The 10,801-nt window shown below is 39.2% G+C and overlaps 1 protein-coding gene across 1 annotated transcript; it reads left to right on the top strand.

Annotated features, from left to right (window-relative positions):
- casp3a (caspase 3, apoptosis-related cysteine peptidase a) lies at positions 1–6,837 on the top strand. The gene is made up of 6 exons (XM_082535948.1): positions 1–230; positions 589–728; positions 4,248–4,376; positions 4,512–4,687; positions 4,785–4,893; positions 5,009–6,837. Exons 1-6 carry the CDS (start codon positions 166–168, stop codon positions 5,236–5,238), a joined length of 849 nt encoding a protein of 282 aa, XP_082392074.1. The 5' UTR covers positions 1–165; the 3' UTR covers positions 5,239–6,837.
- Positions 6,838–10,801: the final 3,964 nt, after the last annotated feature.

Genomic DNA, 10,801 nt, shown 5'->3' with positions numbered 1-10,801 from the left:
CATCTTTTGTTTACCAGTCAGCAGAGAGTCCCTCAGGACCACACAGCAGCAGTAAAGGGAGAACATCCGCTGCCAGAGCACGACTGGGCATTTTTGAGGCCTTCTCTTTGTCACATAGAGAGCGTGAATTTGTTTGGGTAGCGTTTAATTACTTGCCTGTGAAAAATGTCGGAAAACGGATCCGGACCTGGAGTGGACGATACAGACGCAAAGCCAGGCAACGGAAAACAGTGAGTCACTGGATTAAGCTAGTTAGCGATCTTTATGTGTTGCGATCTATTGTGTTCATATCCTGTTGACGGTTCATGGTAAGAGTGAAACCGTTTGTCGTCCTTGACCTCAAAGATCACAGCCGCTCGTTTTGTCTTCTTCTTCTTCTTCTTCTCCTCCTTTTTTACTGCTGTATTAACGCTCTGCTGTACTTTAACATTGTGCTATTTGATCGTTTGATATAACGGAGCTGCAACTGTAGTCCAATCTTTGCATGCTTCTTTCTTTATTTACAGCAGCATCTCTCTGACGTGCATTATTTGCTGAGTTTCTAATCACACATTAAACTTCTAAACTAAATGTTGGCTTGTCCGTCAGATCAGCGGGCTCTTCGTCTGCTTCTGTCCCCATGGACGTGGATGCCAAGCCCCAGTCACACAGCTTCAGATACCGCCTCGATTTCCCCAGAATTGGCCAGTGTATCATCATCAACAACAAGAACTTTGACAGGAGTACAGGTGAGCATTTGGGCGGTCTGTTAGTTTCTGAAATTTAAACTCGAAACGAAACAGCTGTAAGTAACATCTAAAATTAATCTTCCTGATTCAGTTTCAAGCGCAAATCGAAAGGTGATAAAATGTCACATATGTGAGAAGCTGTAGAGCTACACTTGGTATATACAGCAGGTCTGTGACATTTAACGTGTGTAACATTAGACAAACTGATGATCCATTTCTCTTTAGGTGAAATGTGCGATGATTTGACCAGCACTGCATAATATAGATGAGTTGGGTGAAGAAATTAAGGCTTTAATTTTGGAACTATGCATGCAAAAGAGCTCATCAGGGTTCTGCTGCATGCATACAGTTCATAATTTAACTTGGATCTACTGAACTCCATTATGCACTTTAGACATAAAAATTGACCTAGAGCTCCCTTGTCACAAAGGGTGACTTTAGCAGGGAGCTCCGCATGTTTGATTTGGCAGAGTTTTTACACTTGACGCAACCCCGAAGGGATTTGTGTCTTCGACTGGAATCAAACCAGTGACCTTTCCCTTCCTAAGAGAATGCATAAACCACTCCAGTATGGCTGTACATTTGACATGAAGGTCTTAAAACGTGTTAAAGTGTTGGGATGTGTGTGCGGGAATTGTGCTGCTGGAGTTCAGGGCTTTAGCAATTTATATTACAACCAGTTCAGTGCAAGATATTTTATGGATCTGGACAAAAAAGCAACCACTATGTGGGTTACAGGTTATTTATTAGCTCAGTTTTGCTCTTATTGCACTTTGTTGTTCAGCCAAGTTAGGGCCCTTACGTGAAGTAATAAACTAGTGATACAGAGACCAAAGCTGATATAGAGGACAATGTTTGCACAACTGTTGAAACCAGTTGCTGTATTAACACATTAGAAAATGTATTTGCTTTGTTTTCTTCATGCTTAGTAAATAAAAACAGGTATGGGTGGTGCACCGAGTTAACTATTTACATAGGGAAGTGAATCCAGACTAATGGTAAAGGTTAACTTTGGGTAATGGATCCATTGTCTCAAATTTTCTTTGTTAAAACTTTAATTAGGTGTCATTCCCATACTAGTGTTTCTATTGACAATACATCCACCCCCCCATTTTTACTAGACGCCTTTGACACAGGGGTGTGCATGGTAGAAAGCTGGAGGAGGGGACTTCTTTGAGTATTAAATGTGAGGTGATGCCACCTTGTTGTATGAGTGTGTGTTGAGGCTAAAGGCTCACGTTTCATCTGCCTGTTGACAAGTGTTTGTTAGGGCTTATTTGCAATGCTAAGCTCTCCCTTGGTAACGTGTCGCATCACTGCGTTGAGGCTTGAACTCTATGCAGTAATGGCCCACAGTGTGGAGGCAGTGCTAAAGTGTGGCTTCTCTTCTCCTCTATTCTCTATGTAGGACAGAAACCAGGTGATTCATCTCACTTCTACACCTTTTGAGAGTTTATAGGTGTGGAAGGTTTAACCTTAATGCTGTGGATTCCTATTTCCTCCATTTACTGCAGGTTTATTAGATGTTCTGGTTGGATCTGTTGCAGTTTACGTGTTAAGTATCCTTGCATTTGATGACAGTAGGTTTTGGGAGCTGCCAGCACATTTTACTGTCAGCTGGCTCATCAGCAAGTTCAGACACATGACTCAAAGTATGATCAGGCACGCAAGGCATGGGTGTGATCTATAAGATGACTGGCACCACAAGAGAGTATGCTGATCAGTTCCTCTTCCTGTTCAACATTTGCTGTGGAGTATTTTGTTTGAGAATATTCAAAATGTAGATTTTATTAGGAATGAAGTTGTTTTAAATATTGTTGCTTTTGGGTGTTGGCACAGAGTTCTTTATCATTTTCTGAGGCTCAGATGATTATACTGGTTGCGTGATACTGGCTTTTTTTCCATTTACTTTCAGAGATTAACCTTTCCCTCTGGTTTGTGTTCTCTAACTTTTTCTTTTTTGTCTCTCCAAAAACCTGTTTGCTGTTTTACTGTTTGAGGTAATCAGAGGGCCTCCAGGCTTGGTGGTTGTGGGCTGTGTTGTCCTGTTTTCATGTTCTTGTTTTAACAAAGAAAAAAGGTTTAACCTCATTTCAGTGGGGTTGGAATGTAAATGACAGAGAAAGGAACAATACATTTTAATGCACTTCTAGCAAATATATCATTAATCGGCACATATTAAATAGTTTAAGAAATCAAACTTTTAGCTGATTATGTTCTCTGAAATTGTTCAGAGCCCTAAAACTGTAACGGATGGTTGGTGCCATCATTGCGCTCGAGTTCAGGCTCCTCGAAAGCTGGTGTGTCCTTCTCTGACCTTTCATCTTGCTCTAATATCTCATCCCTCACACTGCGATAAGTCTGAATCTCCTACAATTCTGAGCAAAAGTGAAGTACTCAGGAATTAGTAACTCCTATTGCCAACCATAGAGGACACTGAATCAAAGTTTTGCCCATCATTTTGAAAAGAAAGCCAGAAAGCCCAAGATGTACACCTGACTATACTGATGGATATACAGGTCTCAGGTCCCTTACGTGATAGCAATGAATAAACATCAAAATAAACATCAAATGGCAGCTTTTCATTTATCTTTGTCAGTATAGCCATGTGTTATTTGTATCTACTGAAATGGGAATATCTCTTTTTTTTCTTTTTTTTTGCCCTCTAAAAATCAGAAGTGCCCCCAAACCCCCCAGTCTCAGTCAGCTTCTACATCTGTCTTTACAAACGTCCTGTGATGGTCTTAATATTCCATCAGATTTGTGTTTTTGAAAACTTGTCTGGCAGGACTAAAAGGGCACACACGACTGCGTATTCAACATGCATCTCGATGTTCTCAGAGCAAACACGTCGAGTCAAGTAAACATCAGTAGTGGTTGATCCTGTACTTCGTCGTTTAGTTAGCGGAAAGGAGCAGGTGTTACCTGAACAATAACAAAGCTCTTTTTCTGTTCAGGTGCCTCATGACGAATAAGCCCTGACAGTGTGACTGTAAAGCAGTCTTTTTTTTTTTTTTTTTTCGTTTCTTTACAGCTGTGTAGGTTTTGTTATTTTCTGGCTCATTGCTGCTCAAGATGGGCGGAGATCATGCGTTAGTAAGAATAGGTGCGCCTGTAAACACCAAAGTCATTGGGTAGATCCATGCAGACTCGCTCCTGCTTCGCTTGAGTCTAGCACACCGAACAGCACATGCTGCTAATGCTGACCTGCCAGTGGCAAAAAAACCCTTGTACCAACAGAATCCAATATAAAACGGACCGATAATGTGGTTTTGTACAACACTTAGAAGCGTGTTAAAAGAAGAAATTGAAGATGCTGCTGTTTAGCTGCAGTACACCTCCCTCCTGCTACATCCAGTCAGGTTTCTCATGCCCGGCTGTCGTGTGGAAAAGCTAAATCAAAATGCGCTCCATTTATATTGTCTGTTTGTTTGTACACTCAGAAGGAGGAAATGTTGATTTGTCTTGCACATGGTTTTCATGTTGAAGTAACCAGAATTGTGGTTTTGTGTGTTCCAGGCATGAATCAGCGAAACGGTACTGACGTGGATGCAGGCAACGCCATGAGAGTATTTAAAAATTTAGGTTATCATGTGAAGCTGTACAATGACCAGACAGTTGATCAGATAATGAACGTTTTAACTGCTGGTGAGAATGATTTAAACCTCCCACTGCTACTCGTAAAATTAAAAATAAGCCTCATGCTACTGACTCTTTTCACATGCTTTTGTTATGTATCAGCTGTACGTGTATTCATTTATCCATCTCTTTGTTTTTTTTAAGCATCCAAGGAAGATCACAGCAACTCAGCCTCTTTTGTCTGCATTCTTTTGAGTCACGGGGATGAAGACTTGTTCTTCGGCACGGACGGCTCAGTAGCGCTCAAACACCTAACTTCACTTTTTCGAGGCGATCGCTGTAAATCACTGGCGGGAAAACCCAAGCTCTTCTTCATCCAGGTACCGTGGTGGTTTCTCTTCTAGTCCACTTCCTCTAACCTGCAAACCTGTAAACGAACACTGCTTCTTTTTTTGTGCATGTGTTGACATTGAATAGGCTTGCAGAGGTACAAATCTGGATCCAGGCATTGAAACAGACAGCGGAACTGATGGTGTTAAGATCCCTGTGGAAGCAGACTTCCTCTACGCCTTCTCCACTGCCCCAGGTTAAAATAAGGGCCTTTCCTTTTTCTTGTCTTTGTTTTTGCATGCTTGCATATTGTTTCCTTTAAGAAATATTGTATTTGAACAAAGCATATTCCATGACTCATCTACACACAGGTTACTACTCATGGAGGAATACTCAGACTGGGTCCTGGTTCATCCAGTCGGTGTGCGACATGATCAGCAAGTACGGAAAAGAACTGGAGATCCTGCACATCATGACCCGAGTGAACCACAAGGTGGCAGTAGAGTTTGAGTCTGCCTCCAATTCTCCGGGGTTTCATGCAAAGAAACAAATCCCCTGTATTGTGTCGATGCTGACCAAAGAGATGTATTTTTCTGGTTAATGTCAGAAAACTAGAAGAAAGGCTTTGGGAGTGCTAGAATTTTTTTTTTAATTTAAATGTACACTTTGCAACTCAATATCTCTTCTAACGTTCATATTGCTTGGAGGGCAGACACGATGCAAATGTCAGTGATGCTTCACCACCTTGGCATTATTAAGTTTATTCAGTGTTGAGTAGTTATTTAAGTCTGGCATTCACTTTTACCCCAGCAGCAGGCCCTTTAACCAAAAGGAAGGTTATTTTTCACATACCAACATGACATAAAACCTACAGATGTCTACAAGTAATAACAGCTTGAATTTCCGGGCTGAGTGTGTTACACGTAGACGCCTTTTTGCTGTTTACACTGCACATTTCAGGGAACACTGTTGTGAGTCAGTTTGATAGGAAGTTTGACCTTCTGCGTTTGTGTAATCATGAAACCATAGACGGGCTGATTGTCCACCAGCAACAATATCTCATACATGAGGAGCCTATTGTAACTTAAGTGTCTAAGCACGAAGATGGTCTGTCTTTTTTGTTTTCGTCTCTATTTACATTTGTATTTGTCTCCATTGTTGTGTGAGTGATGTCATTCACTGGATCGGTACCTGATGCGTTGTGCAAAGCCTGAATGAAAGCACCACCTGAACCTGGTGGGTAAATTATTATGTAGCAAATTCAAGAGCATCCTGTAAGTTAAATGTATGTGGGTTAGAAAGCTCAGAATTACATTTTTAATTTTCTGGGGTTTTTTTTTTCTTTTCTAAAGGTCTATTTCTTTCTCTTGCTTGTGAAAATCTTTGATGGGGAAACAGGTTTAATAGCCTGCATGGGAAGTGCTCAGCAATCCGCACAATGCTGTCTTTTGAGCCATATTTTAACACGTTAGACATACTTGAACTTTTTTATTTCACTACTCTTTTCATGGCTTCTTGACTGGGCCGATTAACCTCATAGGCAGTCCACGGTGCAAAGTGTTAGACATTTCAGGATGTGGTTAGTTTAATTTGCCAGACAACCGGAACTACAAAGTAGTACCATCCTTTCCCCGTAAACTTAAGAGGTTTGGTCAGACCAAACATGATCTTTGAATATGTTCACTTTGGCTTCAGGGATCAGTGATGTGCCTTTTTCCACAAACAATGAGCCAGTAAAAGAAATATTGAATATTGATGGAAAAAAGCTTTTGGTTGCAGCCTTAAAGAAACATTCATGGTGGCTTTTTTAAAAAATTAATAATTAATAATGAAATGCAAATTTACTAAAGACATTTTGTACTTCAGTGATGCAATTTTCTTAATAACCACAAGCAAACTGAGTAAAAGTTCTTCTGCAAAACTCATGTCACCATGAATATCAACTAATTCATAAGAGATGAAGCACAGTTTGATTGCACATTGATGCTGTTTTTACATGTGACAAATCATGAGAATGCAATTGTTTATGTACAGCAAGCCAGCTGTATGTGTCACTTACGCTGTTAAAATAATTCATCGTTGCATGTTTGACACGCACTTCTCAATTTGGCTTTTTTGTAAAATCGTGATTTTGTAAGCAGCTGTGATGTAAGGTTGATGAACTGTCTTTCACGCAAAATAAAGACCACTTTGTATTCTGTGCTGTGGAATTGGTTTCATTGTTTAGTTTTGGCTCATCCGTTGCAAGAATATTCATAGCACCAAAGATTACCAAACCCATTTTTTGACACATTCTTGGCAAACTCGTTCCAGTTTTTTCAGAATATCATAACAAGAGCTAACCTGAAACAACAGTAAAAGATCCGCTTTTACGATGCCTTGAGTTTAAATATGCAGGATTTCTCCAGATTTGCCTGTAGGTGAGAAAAACTGAACCACCGCAACTTGAGACCCGGGGCCAGATAAAACTGTCTTGAGCACAAATGCACTTTACTGAAACTGCTCCCACAAACAAGTGAATTATACATTTACAATCGACAGTGATTAAAATGCTTTATCTTAACTTTGATACCTGAAACTAATAGTATAAATAAATATGGCATAACTGAACCTAAAGTAATAATTTCTAGCTGCAGTGATTAGATTCACTGTGTTGTATGATATAAAAAGTAATTTCCCTCCCCCAACATAGCCATTTAAGACTTTCAGATTCCACTAAACCACGGTGAGATCATTTTCCACAAATGGAGAAAACTTGTAACGGTGGCGAGCCTTCCCAGGACCAAAATCACTCCAAGAGCGCATCAACAACTCATCAGGTCACAAAAGAACCAGAACATCTAAAGAACTGCTGGCCTCACCTCAGTTCAGGTCAGAGTTCATGATTCAGCAATAAGAAAGAGAATAAACAAAAATGGCATCCATGTGATAGATCACCATTTACCAGAAAAACACCTTGATGATTCCCAAGACATTTGGGGAAATATTCTGTGGACTACTTTTTTCTGCACTTTTTTGCTTGAGGCTTGAGTCCCGCTACATCTAATGTGAAACTAACACAGCATTTCATAAAAATAACACCACCCACAGTCAAACATGGTGGTGATAGTGTGATGGTCTGGAGCTGCTTTGCTACTTAAGGACAAAGGGCTCCAGAAAACAAACAAACAAAAACCCAAACACCTCAAAGCGTTCCCACTCCAAAACCTGTACTGGCATCTGATTGAAATTCTTTTGCGCGACTTTAAAAAGGCCATTACTGCTCGCTGTCAGTTATTGCAAATAGCTGATCGCAGTTCTTGCTACCAAAGGTACCACAAACAGTTATTAAGGTTACAGGGCAATCACGTTTTTAGAAAGGGTCAGGTAGGTTTCGATAGCTTTTCTCCTTTAATAAATGAAATCATCATTTAAAAACTACATTTTCTTATTTTGCATGTTATTTTCCTATAATATTAAAATTTGTTTGCTCTGAAAAATGTGACAGGTGCCAAAAAAAAGTCAGGAATTGGGCAAACACTACTCAAAGAAAATTAAAGGAACACATTAAAAACTTCAGATCTCAAATCATGCTGGATACCTATACTGATATGGACAGTGTAATGTGTTAGGAATAGGCCGAATTCTTAGGCAAACCAAAAATAAAAATGAAAAAAATTTGTGGCAGCCTCATCATTTTTGATGTAAATCCTTGCAGTAATTCAAGATAATACTCAGTAGTTTCACCCCTACCTGGTTCTATCCATGCCTGACAACATCAGGGCATTTTGTCCTGGAGGATCCCGTCTATCAGCAGTCAGGTCATTAATAAACACGAGTGTTCCTTTATTTCTCCATACTTTTCTCTTCCAGTCATTCTGGTAAACGTTCATCTTGGTTTCATCTGCCCATAGATTTATTTCCACCCAGAACTGCAAAGCCTCTTTTAGATATTTTCAGACATCTGGCCTTCCTGGTGATAATTGTCACCAGTGGTTGTTGTAAACCCTCTCTATTTACATTCATAAGGACATCTCTTAATTTGTTGAGTTATGCAATATTATGACTCAACTCCTTACAAGTGTTGTCTTGTGGTGAATGAATTTTTTTTAACTAATGAAAGAATTCAGCACTCCTCCACTTTAATTGTCTTCTGTGGTCTTTTAGGCCTTTCGGTGTTGCTGAGCAGGCTGGTGCATTCCTTCCTTTTAAGAATGTACCCGATTGTCTATTTGGCCACTCCTGGAGCTTTTGCAGTCTCTCTGATTCTTTTATTGTGTTTTTCAGCCTAATGATGTCCTCCTCCAGTTGCATCAGCATCTCTTTGGATTTCATATTGAGCTACCAAACACAAATTCAACACTTCGAATCATATCCACATTTTTTATCTGCTTGGTTTGTAAAGAAATCACAAGGAAACATGAAAAAAATTAAACCATGTGTAAATTGTAAATATCAACAGAAAGTAATGAGTTGCAAATCTGTTAAACACATATTTATTTTCACAATAGAACATAGAAAAGAAATCAAATGTTTACACTGAGAAAATATAACTTTCGACAAATATTGTCTCATTTATAATTTTTAAATTTGGCAGTAGCCAAGTAACATGACTGGGTGTAAAAAGAGCATCTTAGAGAGGCAGAGTTTCTCAGAAGTAGCGATGAGCTGAAAATTGAGCATCTACAGATTGTGAAACAATTTCAGAATGACGTTTAACAACATAAAATTGCAACGATTTGTCTACCATACATAATTTCATTACAGAATCCCAGGAATGTGGACAAATGTCTGTGTGCAAGGGACAATATACAAAAACTCAGTGTGATCTTGTGGTGATCTTCAGGCCCCCAGGTGGCACTACATTAAAAACAGGTGTGATGCTGTCATCAAAAACACTGCATGGGCTCAGGAACACTTCCAGAGACTACTGTCTGTGAACACAGTTCATTGTGCCATCTGCAGGTTAAAGCTCTATGATGCAAACAAGAAGACAATCCAGAAACACTACCATCATCTCTGCTCATTTGAAATGCAGTGATGCAATCAGGAAACTGTTCTGTGGACAGATGAATCAAATTCTGAAATTCTTTTTGGAAAACATGGATGCCGAATCCTCCAGAGTAAAGAGGAGAGAGACCATAGTCCAACTTGTTATTAATTCAAAGGGCTGCATCTCTTATACTATAGGGTTGTGTTAGTACCTATTAACTTGGCTGCTTACACCAAGATACCATCAGTGCTAAAAGGTATATGCAGTTTTTGGAGAATCACGTGGTCTCATCCAGATATAATCTTTTTCATCAGGACAATATTTCAGCAATGCTAAACCTCACATTGCAGCTATTACAACACATAACATTAACAGTACAAGAGTCCAGGTGTGGAACTGGCCTGACTGTTCAGGTCTTACACCAACTAAAAACACAGCATGAAAGGGAAAATACAACAACTAAGACCCAGGACTGTTCAGTAACCAGAATCCTATTTTATAAGAGAATATGATATTGAGCAGCTGCCCTGTTCAGTTTCCAAACGTTTACAGACTGTTTTTAGAAGAAGAGGTGATGATACACAGTGGTAAACATGGCTGTGTCCTACTTTTTTGGGGTGAAATCTTGCTGCCATCAAATTCAAAATTACCTTTGCAATATCCTTTTTTTATTTTTGAATGTAATTAGATTTTTTTTTTAAATTAAATTAACTTTCATTTAGGCTCCTGTGTGTGTGTGTGTGTGTGTGTGTGTGTGTGTGTGTGTGTGTGTGTGTGTGTGTTTAAAAACTTTAGTTTTTACTAGTTATATTTGGGTATTTAAAATAGAAATGAAAGAAACTGAACTTGATTCTTGTGTTTACAAATGTGGCAAATACCGAAATCATTACTTTTTGTTATTATTACTTTAAGTATTGGCTAGTTTTCATTTTTCATTGTAGCTGTCTCCGATCACTTTGGTTGTGTAAAGCCGGCTGCTACACATTTGCTTTCCATTCAAGCATCGCGAAAGCTTGAATTGAAATTCCGTTTGCATTTGTTTTTTTCTCATATTAGAGTGCTCCATTGGTGTTTTAAGACACTGATGACATTAAATTGTCTTAGACGGTTAAGTAAGGATTAGACCAGATAGGGATTTCTATCAAAAACGTGGATTTTGACCGTCTAAAGTGAAGTGTGGTAGTTTACAGGG

The sequence above is a fragment of the Aulonocara stuartgranti genome (assembly GCF_965226115.1).
Source record: "Aulonocara stuartgranti genome assembly, chromosome: 6".
In the NCBI taxonomy this organism is placed as follows: domain Eukaryota; kingdom Metazoa; phylum Chordata; class Actinopteri; order Cichliformes; family Cichlidae; genus Aulonocara; species Aulonocara stuartgranti.
Note: the sequence above shows the minus strand (reverse complement) of the source record. Positions and strands in the feature narration are given on the sequence as shown.